The following is a 16359-nucleotide window of genomic DNA, read 5'->3' on the forward strand; positions in this document are numbered from 1 at the left end:
TTTCCTCATCTATGACATGGAGGTGATAATGGTATCTGTCTCGGGAAGCTGTTGTGAAAATTAAATAAGCACATGTAAAGCTCCATACCAGTCCACAGAAAGGACACCTGCTAATTAATTAGCCTCTCAGCCGCTGATTAACATCCAGAGCTGGGCAGGAATTGTGGCTCTCGCTGTATGGAGCCTTTGAGGGAGGGGGCTGTGCTCAGAGTCGGGCCCACCATACCTCCCCCACCCCCTCGTGACAGTCAGACAGGTGGGGGCACCTGTGTTGATGGCGCCGGGGTTGGACTCCAGGTAATTTGGCAGCGTGAGCCCGAAGAACATGGAAAATCCGAGCACGAAGAGGTTGCGGGAGGAGTTCATGTCCACGAACTGCAGATTGGACAGCCCCACGGCGGTAATCATGCCTGAGGGCGCAGGAGACCGCTGGAGGCGCTGCGCGGGCCGGGCGGGCTCCACTACTCTGCGACAGCGCTGAGACCCGGCGCTCGCGCGCGGCACTCACCGAATAGGGTGCAGAACATGCCCCCCAAGATGGGGTCAGGGAGCGAAGCGAAGAGGGCCGTGAATTTGCCAATAGTACCCAGGACCAGCATGATGCCAGCACCGTACTGCACCACACGCCGGCTGCCGACCTGCCATAGAGCCAGGGGGCGGGGCTAGAGCCAGGGGCGGGGCCGAGAAGGGTGAGTTCCAGGGGCGGGTGGGGCTTGGGACAGGAGCGAGACAAATGAGCCAGGGCTTGATGCAAGGCAGGGACTCTCAAAGAGGGTGAAACTGGGCCAAACTGGGAACTGGCTTGAGGCGGGGCGTGCAGCACAGGAGTGGGGGTGGGGTTCTGTGCTGCTCGGGCTCGGCCGCGGCACCTTGGTTATTCCCAGGACGCCAATGTTGGGGCTGGACGAGGTAGACCCGTTGCCCGTGCCCAACAGCCCTGCGATAATGCAGCAGATGCCTTCGGTGAAGATGCCCCTGTAAAGAAAGGGAGCGTGAGGGGTGGGGTTGGGGGCGTTGGTCCAACCTCAGCCCTGGCTTGTGTCCTCTCATCACCCTGGCCTGGCTGCTTGCCTTCTGGGGGCTACGAAAGCGGCAACTATCTGTCTGCAGTACTGCCCACTCCAGGCCAGAGGTAGGTCTGGGAACCAGGAGCCCAGGTCTGAGCACTAGTCCCAGTGCCACTTACTCCTTTAGGCAATTCTGGGCTTCAATTTCATCATCTGTAAAATGGGAATAAGGGTACCTGTCTCACAGAGTCAATAGTGGATTGCGTAAGAGAATGCACACTGACGACTAGGCACGTGGAAGGTTGTCAATGACCGCTGTAGTTTCTCTCAGACTTCATAATCTCCTCAGCTGGTCCCAACACAGACTGAGTGATGAGAATATCCCCATTTCGTAAGTAAGGAGAACGAGGTCTGGAGAGCATAGTGACTTGCCTTAGTCCAGACTTTGGGACTCAACCTTGTCCCCACATTTGCTTCCTGAGTGGCCCCAGAGAGGATCACATACTGGGGAGAGCAGATGGGCATACCTGTTGATAGCATGTATTGGAGGGGGTGGCGCACCAGCCAGGCGGGCACAAGCATAGTAATCTCCAATGGACTCAATGATGCCTGCCAGAGTGGCACTGAACATTCCCAGGACAGCAGCGGCAGTCACTGTGGGCAGGCCCCACTGACCTGGGTGGGGGTGGGGGGAGACAGGAGGATGGATGCCGGGCCCCTGGGTGAGCTGGGGAGTGGACTAGGCAGTTTTGGGGTGGGTGGGTGTGGATAAGGGGATCTCAAGCGAGGGTGGGAGCAGCTGTACAGTTGTGGGAGCCTATTTGGCATCGCTCAGAGTCAAGACGCTGGAGTGAGGCTTTGTCTGCGTTTACAGCACTCAGCCCAGCACACGATACAAGGGCAGCTAATGCTGGTTTTGTCATCATCTGGATTGGGATCAGCAGGGGCCTCACAGATGGTCTCAGTTAGAGGCAGAGGGGCCCAGGTGAGCTCACTCACATGGGTAGGGGATTCGGATCCAGGGTGCAATAGCCATGATGTCCCCTCGGGCATCTGTTCGTGCCTGGAAGCCATAGGCTGTAGGGTCTGTGGGCAGCACGTCCGTCAGGGTCAGGACATAGCAGAGCAGCCACACAGTCATGATGGCCAGCACAATCTGAAGTGCGGAGGGGCAAGGGGCACACCAAGGGCGCTGGAGGTCTTGTTCCCGGCTAACCAGCCCCTCCCTTAGCTCCAGCCCCAGCTCCAGCCTTTGCCCCAGGCCTAGATCCCAGCCCCAACACCTGGTCCAGCCCCTGGCTGGGACCTCATCTCTACTCTGGCTCTACCAGTAGCGCCCCTGTTGTTCCAGCCCTCGCCCCCACCTTGACCCCCGGACACAGGTCCAGCCCCTGCCCCAGCCCCAGCCCCAGCCCCAGCTGCCTGTCAGCAACTCACCGGAAACATCTTGAATATCTGGATGCGGAAGAGAGTGAGGCCCTTGCCCCAGCGGTAGACAGGCAGCAGGAAGGTGAGGTTGCGCAGGTACTGGGAGAAGAGGACTATCAGGAGAATGGAGCTGGGGGCAGAGGCACATGCGAGAGATGGCTGGTAGGCTGGGCTGGGAGCAGGAGCCAGGACTAAGGGGGAAGGGCATGGAGGAGGTGAGGGGGCTGGGGCTGGGCAAAGATCAGTCCTGGTGCCCACTCACCAAGCTGAGATGCCCCAGTGGGAACCAGCTCTGTCACCAGCAGCTTGGAAGACAGAGAGACCAATAAGGGAGACAGTGGGGGTGACTGTGAGAGGCCCAATGTAGCTGAGCAGGGCTCCAGGCAGCCCCATCAGCCCGATCACCACTTCCACTGTGCTGGACACCATGATTGCACCCTGGACCTGGAAGAGCCAAGATCAATGTAGAAGCTATGATCTCTACATAAAAAAACGCTCTTGGACCACCCCCTCGCATACCCCAATTCAGCAGTGGCTCTCACTCCCATCTAGCTCCCTCCTCAGGTACAGATCTCTTCTAACCCATGTGCAAACCCACCTCTCGTATCCGTGGGTGCCAGATATGAGAGGTGTTCAGGGGCAGACTCCAGTTTCCGTAGATCTCCTCTGGGGCAGAGATAGGGACACACACACATATGAACAGGGAACAGAGACAGAGGGAGAGAAGATGCTGCCATGAATGCACCCTGGTGTCTGGAACAGTCGCCCAGACCTCCAGGCTCCTGGGCCCTCCTCTCCACCACAGACCCCAGAAGTGTGCCCACCTTCTGGGGGGCATTTCCATCTCTCCAGGGCCAGGATGGCTTTGGCTGGGACCAGAAATGCAAAGGCACTAGCCTGGAACAGCGGCAGCCTGGAAGGAGAAGCACAGAGCAGCAAGGTGGGGGGCAGGGGCAAAGAGAGGGGAAGGGGGGAGGGGCATAGGGAGAGACAGAGAACCTCTCACAGGTACAGACACACAGAGGAGAAAGGGCAGAGGCACAGCAGAGGGAAGGCATTGAGGCCACAGGCAGGAGTCTAACATTTTGGGGGACCAAGGAAGAAAACAAATGGAGAGCCTAGCCCCACAACCTGCCCCTTTCCTTCTCAACACCAGCTCCTGCACTGTGAGGGGCTACATACACAGAAGTAGACAGCTCCATTCTTGCATCCAAGCTCCACTCACAACCTTCCTTCCTCCTCTCACCACATAAATAACCATGCTTTGGCCACCCTGGCCTAGGGCTGTGTACACAGGGCAGGGGGTCCCCAGGAGGATGGACCATTGAAGAGGCCCACACAGGCCCTGGAAGCAGGGAAGCAGGTGGTCCTGATTACCCCAAGTAGGGCTTAATGAGGGGCACGATCCCTTAAACCCACAGACTGCTCGTCTTTGAGGAGCACCAGGGGCCCAGGGTAGGATCCCAGCTGCCTGGCTCTAAGGCTGGCTTGGGAAAAGAAGCAACAGGTGGGGGAGGATAGCAGCTCTTTTTGTCCCATGAGTCCTCTGAGAGAGACCACCTGTTCTGTTGTGTGGACTGCTGTGGGGAGAGGGGGAGGGAGAAGGGAGGCAGGGCAGCTCACCGGATGCCCAGTGTGGTCTGGATGAGGGTGGTGATGCCTACGCAGGTGAAGATGGTTCCAATGAGCTGGCTGACCATGTGTTGGTCACGGCCCACACACAGCGCCTCAGCCAGGAGGAAGGGCACAGCGATGGTGCCACTGAAGCATGTCAGGTAATGCTAGGAGGTGGGGGGGAGTGCATGAGGCATGGCCCACGGAGCTCAGAGGGAAACAGGGCCCCAAACAGTCCTCATACCTGCCTCAGTGGGCCTGTATCCATGCCACCCTTAGCAATGTACCCACCCAGGACTGACTCTCCCATAGGGGATTCCAGAAGTCTACTGCTCACCTCTCTGGGGATTACTAATCTGCCACCAAATAATTCCTGAATCATCTGTGGAATGGGCCCTCTTCCCTGTCACTGTCACACTGCCGAGCAGGTGATACTTGCTCCCAGGGCGGTTAATTCTCTCTCAGGTCCCATAGAGCCTCTTCCTCACCCCTGTTTGGTGACAGTCACTGTAGCTTGACCTTAGGTTTCTCTTCCTGTTACCCAAGATAACCTTGGTGGCCAGGGAGGGGGCTGGGATCCCAGGGAGCCTACAGAGGGGTGGTGGGGAGTCCCTGGGGGAAGCCCACCTGGAAGCCCAGCAGGATGCACAGGTACCAGGGCGGCACATCTTCGATCTTGTACAACATGTCAGACTTTGGCTCTGTGGGCAGGGCCACCCGCGGGTCCCTTGTGGAGGTCCCTGCTAAGCCCAGGGCCACATGCTGGGGGCAGCAGAGAACAGTAACTCAGGAAGAAGTGTAGATAGTGGTAAAGTCGATTCTGCCCCAGAATCAATCAGGTGCCTGAGTGGCCTGTCAGCTCCTCAGAATGGGGTCTGATTCTGGGGTCCTCACCTTCCTCACAGTTCATCTACCCAGCTGTCCCTTGGCCAGGCTATACCTGGCTCCCACTTCACACTGCTCTGTACAGGGGTGAGTTCACTGCGCTGGCCTCGGGAGTCCTCAGGACCTGGGCATTCTAGCCAAAGGAATGGGCCCCTAAGTCAAGAGGCCTAGGGGGACACCAGGAGAGGAGACCAAGAGGGCTGGAGACTGGACACACCCTCTTGGGCCCACTCTGGTCCCACCTCTGCCCTCTGGAAGTCCTTGGGGTGTTACAGCGGGGAGGGGGTAGTCTGGGCCCCTACTGGCCCCCGAGCTGGAGTCAGCCGGTCCTCAAGCTGAAGTCTTCTTCACCCCCACTGCTACCCCTATCCTATCCCCCAATTGCCGCGTTCAGCCTGAGACGGTCAGTCTTGATCAAGTTCATCAGAAGCTTTGTCTCTGCCCTCCCAGGGAGAAGGCCTATGCAGTCCCTCCAGCCCCCACCCGCCTGCCGCCACCCAGCTCCCACCCATCCCCAGCACCTGTGTCTGGCCCTCGGGTTCCTCCTGGGCCCTCATCGTTGGGGCATAGGTGTCAGCAGTTCCTGAGGAGAAGAGGGGATGGCTATACCAAGGCAAAGGAGGACTTTACTCCACATATCAGATACTGTTCGAAGTAAATCTGTAACCAGATCCCCAGCTCCAATCGCGATTGCGAAAACAGGATCCTGGGTGGAGGTAATGTATTAACTCTGTCCGTAGTGGAGTGTAGAAGGCCGCCGAAGCCTCTGCCAGGTACACCTCCTGCACACACCTCAGCCTGGGCCTGGGACCTCTTCTTGTCTTCCAAGAAAGGGCCATGGTAGGAGGTGAAGTGTAAACAGTCTTGGAAGTTTACCAAGCCCTGGGTGAGGAGTAGAAACGGGCACTTACTATGTCACCCTTTGAATGAGGCTTTTCCACACTGATTAATAACAAGTTAATCATTGTCATCTTCATAACTACCATCATTATGGAGAGATGACTGCATGCCAGGCAACATATGCATTGTCATGTTTAACCCCAGGTGCTGGGCGCTGTCAACCTCTTTTACAGCTGAGGAAACAGATTAGACGTGATGTGACCAAGTCCACACAGGCAGCGAGATTGTAGAAAACCGTTCCTAAAATTCAGGTTGGCCTGAATTCCCACATTCATGCTGTAAATCATATATTAAACATGATGAGGCACTGCCGTCCCCACCACCGCGGCTCACCCCTCAGGGTCCCTGAGGCACACAACAGATGAGCTGCTGGAGAAGAAGCTGCGAAGGCTGGCTCGCAGCTCGCAGCTTGCATGTCCCTCATGTCAGGACGAGGATTGCCTTCCCCTCCTAGCCAGGACAGGCTACGTAATCTGTGGGACCCAGTGCAAAATAAGAATGCAGGGCTCCTGTTCCAAAAGGATGATGAATTTTAAGACAGCAACAGCAGAGCATTAAACCGAATGTGGAGTCTTTCTAAGCACTGAGCATATCACACAGCCCCAGAAGCCCAGCCTCTTTCCCTCCTGGCAGGTCCAGCCCAGCCTAGCCATGGGACCTGGAGCTGGCTGAGAGGGCCTGGGAGGTGCCCAGGAGCTGAGGCTCTTCAGCTGGTGGGGGCTGGACCTGCCGTCTCCGGTTCTGCTCCCCTCAGTGCTGCCCCAGCCCCAGCCCCCCTAGGGCCCACCTACTCTGGGTTGCTCTGCCCAGGGCCAGGCCCTGCTCAGAGGGCCCACAGGCAGCACCACTGTCCAGCTGGGCAGGAGCTTCATGCCACAGCCCTGAATCCATCAGCCTGTCCAGCTTCCAGCCTGTTCCTCTGTCTGCCTGTCCTTTCCTCTCCCTTCTTGGCTTCTGCTTCCAGGTCCCCAAAGTTGTCTGACCAGTTCGAGACTGCAGAGCTGCTTCTCAGCACTTTCCTCTCCACCCTCTCCTCCCCAGCACTCCTCAGGCAGAGCCCCACCCCTTCCACTCCCCTGGACATTCAATTCAACACAAACCACACACTATACACAGAGACAAGGTTGCACATAGTCTCAGGTATAGTCACACAAAGGACCCACAACACGCAGACTCAGATACAGAGTCTCTCTAAATCACTCTACATAAACACAGGGCCACATCATGTTCTCCCAGCTCTGCGCCTGAAACTGCCAAACCGCCCCTGGCTCAGCCATTCCTTAAGCACTGGCTCCCCTCCAGGAGTGAACCTATGGGTTCTCTCCTGGGGCCGGGGCAAGGGAGGAGGGGCATCGTGCAGATCCAGAACAGGTGATGGAATGTAGGAGGCTGGGCTGAAGTTCAGCTCAGGGAAGCTAGAGTGGTCAGGGCATGTCTGGGATACCCTCATTCCTCCAGCAATGACCTTCCCTCACCTCAACATCTGAATCCCCTCCCAGCCCTACCACTATTCAGCTTGAGATTTGTGCTGAGACTCCTTTGTTGTCTAAGCCTTGGTTTCTGTGTGTGTCATCTGGGGATTAGAGTATCTGTTCTGTCCACCTCCCAGGGCTTCCGGGGATCAGAGAGATACTCATAAAGGAAACTGCAAGTTGTAATACCACCTGACTCCAGGTTCCCAGACCCAAGTGGGCCCCAGATAGAGGGCCCTTTTCTCTCTTGCTAAAGGAAGAGCCCCAGGACAAAAGAATTTCTGGAGGGAGTAGAACTTAGAGCCAAGAGGCTGAATCGAGCCTTTTCCAAGAACCCTGCCCCATCCTGTCCCAGATGGGCATGTAGAGCCCAACTATGCCAGTTGGGGTCAGATGCAGAATCTAGAAAATGAGCAGCCTCTGGGCGTAGACTTAGTGAGACTAGTGTTTTGGGAGATGCACCAATGCGCCATGTGGTCCAGTAGGTATGTCCACAAGGTGGCCTGCTTATGGAGGTTTCCATGGTTTTTCTTTCTCTCTCCTGACAGATCCATGGTTTCACCGTTCTCATAACTGGATCCATATGTCTTTGACTGCTCGTTGACATTTCCAACCATGACAGATCTCATTTACCTCTGGAAAATTGTGAGGGTGTGTATTTGGCTCTCTAGGAGGGACATTAGCAGAAACACCAATGTCTGTCCTTTCAACCACCAAGCACTTTTTGCAGAGAAGGAATGGAGGTCATTGGGTTTTATTTGAGTCCTGTGGGGAAAGCCTCCCCACTCCTAGAGCTGGAGAAGGGAGGGAGAGTGACAACACAGAAGAGCAAGGCCTCTCTGCCCTGGGGCAGCCTGCAGAAAGGAATGGGGCGAATCCAGAAGTCCATCCTTCTCCCCTCTTCAGGGGCGACCACAAAGGGGAAGGAGGAGTTAGACTAGAGTTCTGCCCTTGTGACTGGTGCCTCTTCTGAGCAGGGCCCCTGGAAGCCTTCACACAGCAATGCCTTCAGAGCCCCTTGGCCTTGTTGGTAGGCTTCATAGATCTGGTCTTCTCCAAACTCCCCCAGGTAGTGCAAACACGTCACGGAGAGCCTAGAGGAGCCCAGCAGGAGCCTCAGATCTGGCCAGCCTACAGGGGGCGCACTAAGGCTCCAAGGGCTCCATCCCACTCCCACCCTCCTGTCATACCTGGTGGGCCAGGGGCCCCCTGTGATCATCACACTGATGCTTGGCTCCTGCCCATTGCTAAGTCCTGGGCCCGTGAGACATTTTACCTGGTTCACTTCTCGGACTCCATAGCTGGAGGCAGTGGGGAGGAGAGCAACACAGTATTAGTGAGAGCTCTGCCAGCAGGGGACTCATTTCCATATGAAGCTGTGCACGCTGGGCATTTGCTGAATGTAGTGCCCAGATTCTGATCTTCCCTTATGGAAAACTGAGGACCAGAGAGGGAAAGCTCCTGGCCCACAATCACACAACGACCTTGTCCCCTGGCCACCTACCCTTCTACTTGCTCCCAGCTCCAGAGCTCAGAGTTGGTCCCAGCCAATCCCCTACCTTGCACCAGAGCCCTAGTGGAGTGTGTGTGGAGTGTGAATGCGAGAGTGGGAACCTCTACCCGACAGCCCTGCCCCTGGAGGAAGGAGGTAGGGACCAGATTTTCAACTCACTCCTGCCAGGTCTGGGAGCAGCTCCGGTCCAGGACGTCTGTGTATTCTGACTCACTCAGCTCCCGACGCCCCCCAGAATCTGGGGTATGAAGCTTGGCCTCTGCCTTTGCCAGATGTTGCCACATCTGGAACAAAGAGGGGCTAAGAGCCAGGGCTTTGGGACTGCTCGGTGTGGGGGAGGGGAGGATAGGAGCCTGGGTCTCTGGGGGAGAATGAGATGACAAGGGAGCCTTTTGAGCAGGAAACACCTGTGAGGCAGCCTTCATGACCCTCTCCCAGGTTCCAAAGCTGGGACTGAGCCAGCTGAGGCAGGATTCACTTTCCTGGGGTGGGGTAGGTGGATGGGAAATGCTAAGGTGGAAGGTTAGGCCTGGGCACTGGGGCCTCTCCCCCAGTTTATAAGTGCCCATCAGTGCATGCTATTTTAAACCACAAGAACAAGGAAAGAAAAATATATATATATACCCATCTTCAATGACACGTGTACTCATAAGCCCCTTCCCTCCCACCGATATACTCAGGCACGCTTGATAGGTTTGTGTGTGAACTCAGACACACACATACTCACATACATGCACTTGGCACACATGCACACATACACCAGTGCTCCTCAGTCAGGTTTCAGGAAGGAGTCCAGACCTGAGGATGGGCCTGGAAAAGGAGTCTGGTGACTCCCTGGGGTCTCAAGATACTGTGGGTTGTCCCAGATAGTTCTGTCTCTTTGGGCAGACAGATGGGTCAACTGAGGCATGGAGGTTCTGGTGAGGTGAAGATGGCAATATCATGGAAGTCTGAGTCTAGCTGGATGACTGGGGGTGGGGGTTTGGCGCTCAAAGGCCAGTGGTACAATCTGAGGTAGATGGAGGGGTCTGGCTTGAGGAGGCACCTGGACAGGGGAACTGCTGGGGGAGGAACTCACCTGGTAGGAGACCGCTTTGCAGGCATCACAACGCAGATGAGCTGGCATATGAGCCGAATACTTCTCCTCATCGTCCAGCTCTGGGGCAGTGGCTGTGAGTGGGGCACTGTCCCCCAGGCCTCCTGGGATAGCCCAGGCTCCCAGCAACAGCAGTAGCAGCGGCAGTGACAGCCTCATGGTCCGTGGAGCAGCTCAGTGAGCATGGGCTGTGGCTGGGATGCAGGTGTACGCATGAGTGAAGCGGGGGCTGTCCCGGAACACCTGACCCAGACCAATGGGGAACCGACACTTCACCCCTCTCATTTTCTCCCTTTCCCCAGGAAATGCCACGTGTGCACCCCCTCTAGTGGGACTGTGGCGCCAGCCAACTCAGCTCCATTTCACAGATAGGGAACAATGAGGCAAGGAGAGGGCCTGAGCCTGGCAAGGACACATATGGTCTGATACCTCCCATATCCTGGGATCAGGACACGTGGCAGGCACCTTAGGGGAGGAGGTGGTTGGTAACTGTCATATTTATTCTACCCCTGAGGACACAAAGTCTTGAAGAGAAGTGACAAATCCAAGGCCACACAGCTTGAGGGGCCTTGCTGAAATTGGAACCCAGGCCTGATTGACCCCAAAGCCCACTGGCCAGTGGCCACCAGGAGGAATGAGGCCATGGGCATGGTTACTAGCCTAGGGCTCCCTCCCTGAGAAGCAAATTCACTGAGGCAGGGACAACCCGGTGTATAACAGACACACATAATCTCTTCCCCTGAGCCCTAGGGTCCCCTTCTCCCCCAGGTTGTACCCAGGCATGGAAGGGTATTGATTGTGGGTTAAGGGGCAATGGCAGTAAATCAGACGCCTTACACCAGTTGTTCCATCCATCATAGCTCATTAGGTCAGTGATTTATTGCATACCAGGATGAGGTGAGGGGCCCAGGAGTGGCCTAGGGCCCTCAATGTTATCAGATCACACGAGATGTCCAGGTTTTTCTAACTCATTGTTCTCCCAGTCAGCTTCCGGTTGAAGACAGTGGGACAGGAACTCCAAGGGACCTGGGCCCCCCAGAGCCTCCCAGGGGTCTGGAACTTAAAGAAGTCATCAATCTCCATCCCTAACACTGCTTCTTCTTCCCCAAACTCATTCATATCACATATCTGTCCAGTAAGGCCTAGACACTTCAAGCTCAGAACTACAGACTCACAGGCAGAATACCTCCCACCCCATGCATCTCCCTCGGCCCTCAGAAGCTCCTGGAATCTCAGGGCAACTGGAACACAGGCTCTGGGTCTTGTCCTTTTCTATGCTGTGACCAACCTGCAGAACCAGCACCTCTTGGCATGGTTGCCACATCTGTTACTAGGGGAGTGGAGTCAGCTGAGGGCTCCAAGTCTCTCTGGCTTGCCCCACACAGGGGCATCCTTTCTATTGCCAGCCCAGACCCACCCTCTAGCCCACCCAGAGGGGTCAAGAGGCTCCTCTGGGACAACAGCTCAATTCCCCCTGCTCATAAGTCCTTCCTGATGTCTCACTTCATCTGCCCCCCACAATGGGTGGGAATGGCTGAAGCCCCCACTCCTGGTCCCAGGATGAGCCAGCTCAGCTCTGAGGACTTCCAGAAGCCAAGTCAGAGGCTGAGGTTAAGGGGAGAAGAATGGGTGAGGCTCCTGGCTGAGGACTATAGCCACCTCCTCCCAGCACTCCCACCACAAACCCCAAGCTGACTCTCCACAGCCCCTCCCATATTACTTCCCTGCTTCATCTCCACCTGCTGTCCCTACAGATCCTTCTCAGACTCAGCCAGGCCTGGCTGCACTAGCCACTTCCCCCCACAGCCTCCCAGGTCAAGGCTTAGATCCTCTTCTAAAGAATAACAGATTTGATAGCCAGAGTCCTTCTCCTGCCATCCTGCTGGTGCTTGGCGCTCACTAACCTGCTCTACCTCAGCTGGGCCCACCTTCAGGGAGGGACAGACAACTCACTACCTGAGGGGAGACCTGTCCCCTGCTGCTCCCAATTTCTACTGCTCCAACACCCCCTCAGGTCAGCTCTTGACGAAGGTCCTGAGACATCTCACTTTTACATACACACACACACACATACACATACACACACAGACAAACACACCACACTTCACCCTGGGAATGCTTGGGAAAGGGATATACAATTTTCTTGGGGAAGGAAGTACGCAGCCACTTCCTGAGCTCCAGCTCCATCAGCCCTGGGGTTCTCTGATACATTCTCTTAAGGTAACTTCTGTTCTGAAGACTGGATAAGATGGGTAAAAGTAAAAGGTGACAGAAAGAAAGAAGGGCAGGGGACTGGATGCCAGAACCTTCAAGGCCATTAACAGGCCCCAACACTATGGGGATCAGGCCCTGAGGCCTCACACAGGGAACAAGGAGCCCTTGCAGGGCTGGGTAGGACCCGAGCTTGTGGGTGGAGCACAGAGGAGCAGAGGAGGTGCGGGACTGGGGGTCCCACTCACAGGCAAGTAATACATCCCGTCCAGGGGCCCTGCCTCAGAGGCCCAGGGTAGCTGGGTGCCGCTGAAGGCCGGCGGGCCCGGGGATGGAGGCAGTGAGAGGCCAGGCATAGGCCCATAGGAGGGCGGGAAGAGGCTGGGGCCCAAGGCCAGTGAGGTGTAGACACGTCGGGGTGGCCCCAGGGGTGAGGGCGGCAGCAACACCTCCACGTACTGCCCGCTCTCGGGGTCGAAGAGCAGCCTTAGCCGAGGCTGCCGCGGCGCTTCCACAAAGTAGTAGCGGCCGCTCTCGGGGTCCACCAGGACCTTCCCCGGGTGCGCGGCCCCGGGCGGCCTGCGCACCCCCTGGGAGGGGCCTTCCGGGGACCGGTCCATAGGAGGCGCTGAAGCAGCGCGGGGCTGGGGCGGGGCGGTTCTGCTCGCCAACGCCTGGGACTCCCGCGGGAGAGGAGACTGGACTGCAGTGGCAGGCTCGGGGGCCAATGGGGGCGTCTCCAACTTGGGTGCTACCCCAGGACTCATGCTAGGGTGCTCCTGAGGGGAGCTGGGGCTGGATGATCCGGGTGGTTGGGCCCCAGCTGGCACTATGGGCGACAGCTGGGGTAAGGTGCGAGCGCCACCTAGAGGGCTGGTCCGACCCTCGCCGTCGGCGACAAGGCGCTGGGCCTCCGCAACCCTGTTCTCTCCTCCAGGACCGCGCACCAGGACTCGTCGGATTCCCTCCGGCTGGCGGCCCAAGGCCAGGGCACCAGGCAGGCGGATCTCAGTGCGCGCGAAGGGTTTCGCCGTGCTGTTCTCGGCCCTCCGCCGAAGGACCCCGTTGGGCTGCGAAGCGTCCCGGGGAACTGTTTTGGGGGACGGCTCTGGGGGCTCGTAGGGGTGCGACACGACGGGCAGAAAGTCCTTGAGATAAACGGAAGTGTAGTGAGCCGGGGCGGGGGTCCCCAGCGCCTGGAGCTCTAGCGTCTCAGATGCGCCGCCCTCCTCCCGGCGGGGGTCCTCAAGAGGCGCAGGCCCTGAGCCTGGGGTTCCCGCAGGGAAGCTCGGCGCGTAGGTGGTCTTCACCATCTTGCGCACGTCGCGGGGCCGCGGAATAGCCACGCGCAGGCGTCCTGAGGCCGCTTCTCCAGGGCCCAAAGCTTCCGGGAGCGCACTGGCGTCCACCGGGCCCACGAGGCGACTGAGGGGCAGCTCGGCTGCAACCACATCTGGCGAAGGCTGACTGCCTCGGAAGGTAAGATCCGGCATCTCTCTCGTAGACCGACCCTGCGCCTCGGTTAGCTCTGGATTCCGGGGTGCAGGTGGCGTGGGCGGCACGAGCTTCTCCTGGCCTAGACCATTCAAAGCTTCCCGCGTAGAGACTATCGATGAGCCCGGTACTGTGGGATCCCACGTCTCTTGGGGTGATGGGCTCCACGTCTCAATAGGACGATTTGGAGCCTCCCAAGAGGACAAGGCCAGAGGGGATGGGCTCCTACTCCCCTGTATTGTATCCCCGACTACCGGATGCGGAACCTCCCACTGGGAAGGAGCTTCGGGGGATGGGCTTCTTGCCTTGGCAATACCCAGATTCCACTGGGAAAGGGTCGGAGGGGAAGGGCTTTTTCTGCTGACAGATTCCTCGACGGTGGGCTCCTGATTTTCCCATGCGGAGGATACCTCGGGGAAGGACGGGCTACTCACCCTTGGAATAGCCCGATTCCACAGGGACAGATTCTGGGGGGACGGGCAGTGAAAACCTCGTACTGTCCCATTTGGAGCTTGCCACGGCGGGGACGGGTTCCTTGGCTTCACGGCCTTAGTCAGAGCTTCCCAGGAGTCCCTGGACTCGAAAGGCGGACTCTGTGGCCTCAGGACGGTTTGACCCGGAGTTTCTCCCGGGAACCTAGTCTTGAGTTCCTTATTGTGCGTCTCCTGGGTCTTCTCTCCTGACTGCAGGAAGATGCTGGAACTAACCGGACCCAGCGGCTCAGTCCCGGGCGCGGGCTTGTCGCGCCGAATCGCGCGTTCGCGGAGGCTGGGCCACGGTCGTGGGGCCCTAGCGGGGGCTGAACTATAATGCACGCGAGGTGGCCGAGACCGGGTATCTTCCTGGATCATTCGGGTACTGAGAGCTGTTTTCCTGGTCTCAGGCTCTGGCCGCTCCGTGAGCTCGGAGGTGACGCTGCTTGGGGCAGGGGCCGCGGGGCTCAGTTTTCTGGCCAGTACGGTCTGCACGAGGCCTGCGGCGGCCTGCAGGCGGCCCAGAGACTCATCCAGGGAGCCGGTGCGCAGGAGCAGTCGGGGGCGCGGCGCGCCGGCCTCCCGTGGGGGACTCCGGTGCCGGGGGCGCAGCTGGATCTGACGCTTGGGCACCGTCCGAGGCCTGGCGGGCGCGGCACGCTCCTCCAGTGCCACCTCCACACACTCGAACTGCGCTGGACTCGGACCACGGGGCCGCAGCTCCAGGTAAGTGGCCCAGCGGGAGCCACCGTCTGTGGCCTGGGGCTGTGGTGCGGCGGGGACGGGAGACGCGGGCCGAGGCGGAGAGAAGCTACGGAAAGTCCTCGCGGTGAGCTGTTGCACCTCACTATTCGCCGAGTCCGAGGGGCTGAACAGGGCCCCGGCGCCGAAGATGACTTCCATCTCCCCCGACGGCAGCATGCGCAGCTGGGGCTGGGGTGGGCGCGAGCCCGGGCCTCGCTGGAAACCCGAGCCGGGCCGGAGCTGCTGGCGGCTATTCTGGGCGCTGACGGACAGGCAAGTCTGTGCGCCCGCCCCCAGCGCAGAGGCCACCCGGGGCCAATTCGCCCGGCCCTCTACGACCGGCCCAATGTCTGGGGGCTCTGGAGAACCCGGAGCTGTGTGGTAGGAGCCTGACGAACTGGAGGAGTCCTGGCGCCGCGCGGGGGCTGCGGGCAGCTGAGCTGAGAGCCCGGGGAGGGCTGGCGGGGCGAGCGCGTTCAGCATGGTGGGCCCGGACGCCGCGCACTACCTCCCTCGCATTCGCCTCCGCTGGTTCCGCGGGCGCCCGCACTGTCCCCGCCCCGCCCGCGGATGCCGTGGGATCACCGCTCCTTAAAGCGGCCGCGTCTACTCCCGAGCCAGCGGCGTTACCAGGAGAGACCTGGGTCCTGGGCCTTACCCTCCCAAGCCCCTTCTCAGGAGCTGGCTGGAGAGCCTGGGGTACTCAGGCTTTGGCTGACAGGAAGGTGAAGGGAAGACAGGTGTCCAACTTGGAGCCAGGAGCTAGGCCCACCCAACTCTTCTCATCACAGGTGAGGAAACTAAGGCTGCGTGGGCACCTGAGGTCAAGCACTATGGCGTGTGGATCAGAGTGAGCTGGGGAATCAGACCTTCAGGCCAAGGAGCTCAGGTCTCGTTAGCAATTTCATTTCCTTCTCAGCCCTAAGCACCTTTCCTTTCCACTACCGCAGGGCACCCCTCCTCCCTGGCCCTGTCATCCCATCCCAGCTGGAGCTCATAAGAGTGCACCCATTTTCCTAAACCGTCATGCCACCATCTTTGATAAAGCAGCATAGCTTGGAGGGCTCCCCCTACTCCAGAGTTGTGCTGGGCCCTCAGGAAGCTGCTGTCTCTGGCTGGACCCATTGCCTGTAGTGGGAACCTATTAGAAGGGGCTGCAGTAGGCAACTCTTTTACAGGCTGCCTTGGCAACCAGAACAAGCCCTGAATGCTGATGTGGGGTCTCTTAGGAACCTTTGGGGTAGCAGTGGTCCCCTCTTTAAAGTCCCTCTGAAGCAGAATTGTCCTGTGCCCCCCTCAGGCACTTCCAGGGCACTCATTCCAGCCCCCACCACCACCTCAGTACTAGCCCTGGGGACAGGTGCTGGTGCAGAAGTAGAAGCACTCACCACCTGTCATTGTCCTGGGATAATGACAATGGGTATCATTTGCCCTTAAACTTCTGACTTCAAGGTCTTGCTATGACTCAGGCCCCAGTTGGCCTTGGAGCAAGAGCACAGGCCCCTCCTGTGTACTCACCTTC

General features: G+C 58.4%; 3 protein-coding genes across 5 annotated transcripts in view; all 3 read right to left on the bottom strand.

Annotated features, from left to right (window-relative positions):
- Positions 1-6821, bottom strand: part of SLC23A1 (solute carrier family 23 member 1) — a 13638-nt gene extending 6817 nt beyond the window's left edge. The window contains exons 1-12 of one of the 3 annotated variants that reach the window (XM_088798639.1): positions 5456-5517; positions 4677-4811; positions 4059-4216; positions 3260-3348; positions 3034-3101; positions 2698-2879; positions 2445-2565; positions 2007-2163; positions 1535-1682; positions 870-975; positions 509-638; positions 267-410 (exon numbers count right to left, since the gene is read on the bottom strand). In XM_088798639.1, the coding sequence (XP_088654765.1) occupies positions 267-410; positions 509-638; positions 870-975; positions 1535-1682; positions 2007-2163; positions 2445-2565; positions 2698-2879; positions 3034-3101; positions 3260-3348; positions 4059-4216; positions 4677-4811; positions 5456-5491 (1474 nt within the window). In that variant the 5' untranslated portion in view covers positions 5492-5517. Of the gene's footprint in view, positions 1-266; positions 411-508; positions 639-869; positions 976-1534; positions 1683-2006; positions 2164-2444; positions 2566-2697; positions 2880-3033; positions 3102-3259; positions 3349-4058; positions 4217-4676; positions 4812-5455; positions 5632-6625 lie in introns of those variants that run through there. The other 2 variants (XM_019740310.3, XM_088798640.1) reach the window with 2 other exon arrangements.
- A 1223-nt stretch (positions 6822-8044) lies between these two features.
- MZB1 (marginal zone B and B1 cell specific protein) lies at positions 8045-10147 on the bottom strand. Its single transcript, XM_019740316.3, has 4 exons — positions 9898-10147; positions 8979-9103; positions 8497-8607; positions 8045-8400 (listed from the first exon to the last, which is right to left on the bottom strand). Exons 1-4 carry the CDS (start codon positions 10072-10074, stop codon positions 8244-8246), a joined length of 570 nt encoding a protein of 189 aa, XP_019595875.2. The 5' UTR covers positions 10075-10147; the 3' UTR covers positions 8045-8243.
- Positions 10148-10192: 45 nt separating this feature from the next.
- Positions 10193-15412, bottom strand: PROB1 (proline rich basic protein 1). The gene has a single exon (XM_019740388.3). The coding sequence runs from the start codon at positions 15318-15320 to the stop codon at positions 12273-12275; it is 3048 nt and encodes a 1015-aa protein (XP_019595947.2). The 5' UTR covers positions 15321-15412; the 3' UTR covers positions 10193-12272.
- Positions 15413-16359: the final 947 nt, after the last annotated feature.

This window comes from Rhinolophus sinicus, chromosome 5 (genome assembly GCF_057876585.1).
Source record: "Rhinolophus sinicus isolate RSI-liver-muscle chromosome 5, RSI-T2T, whole genome shotgun sequence".
NCBI lineage: Eukaryota > Metazoa > Chordata > Mammalia > Chiroptera > Rhinolophidae > Rhinolophus > Rhinolophus sinicus.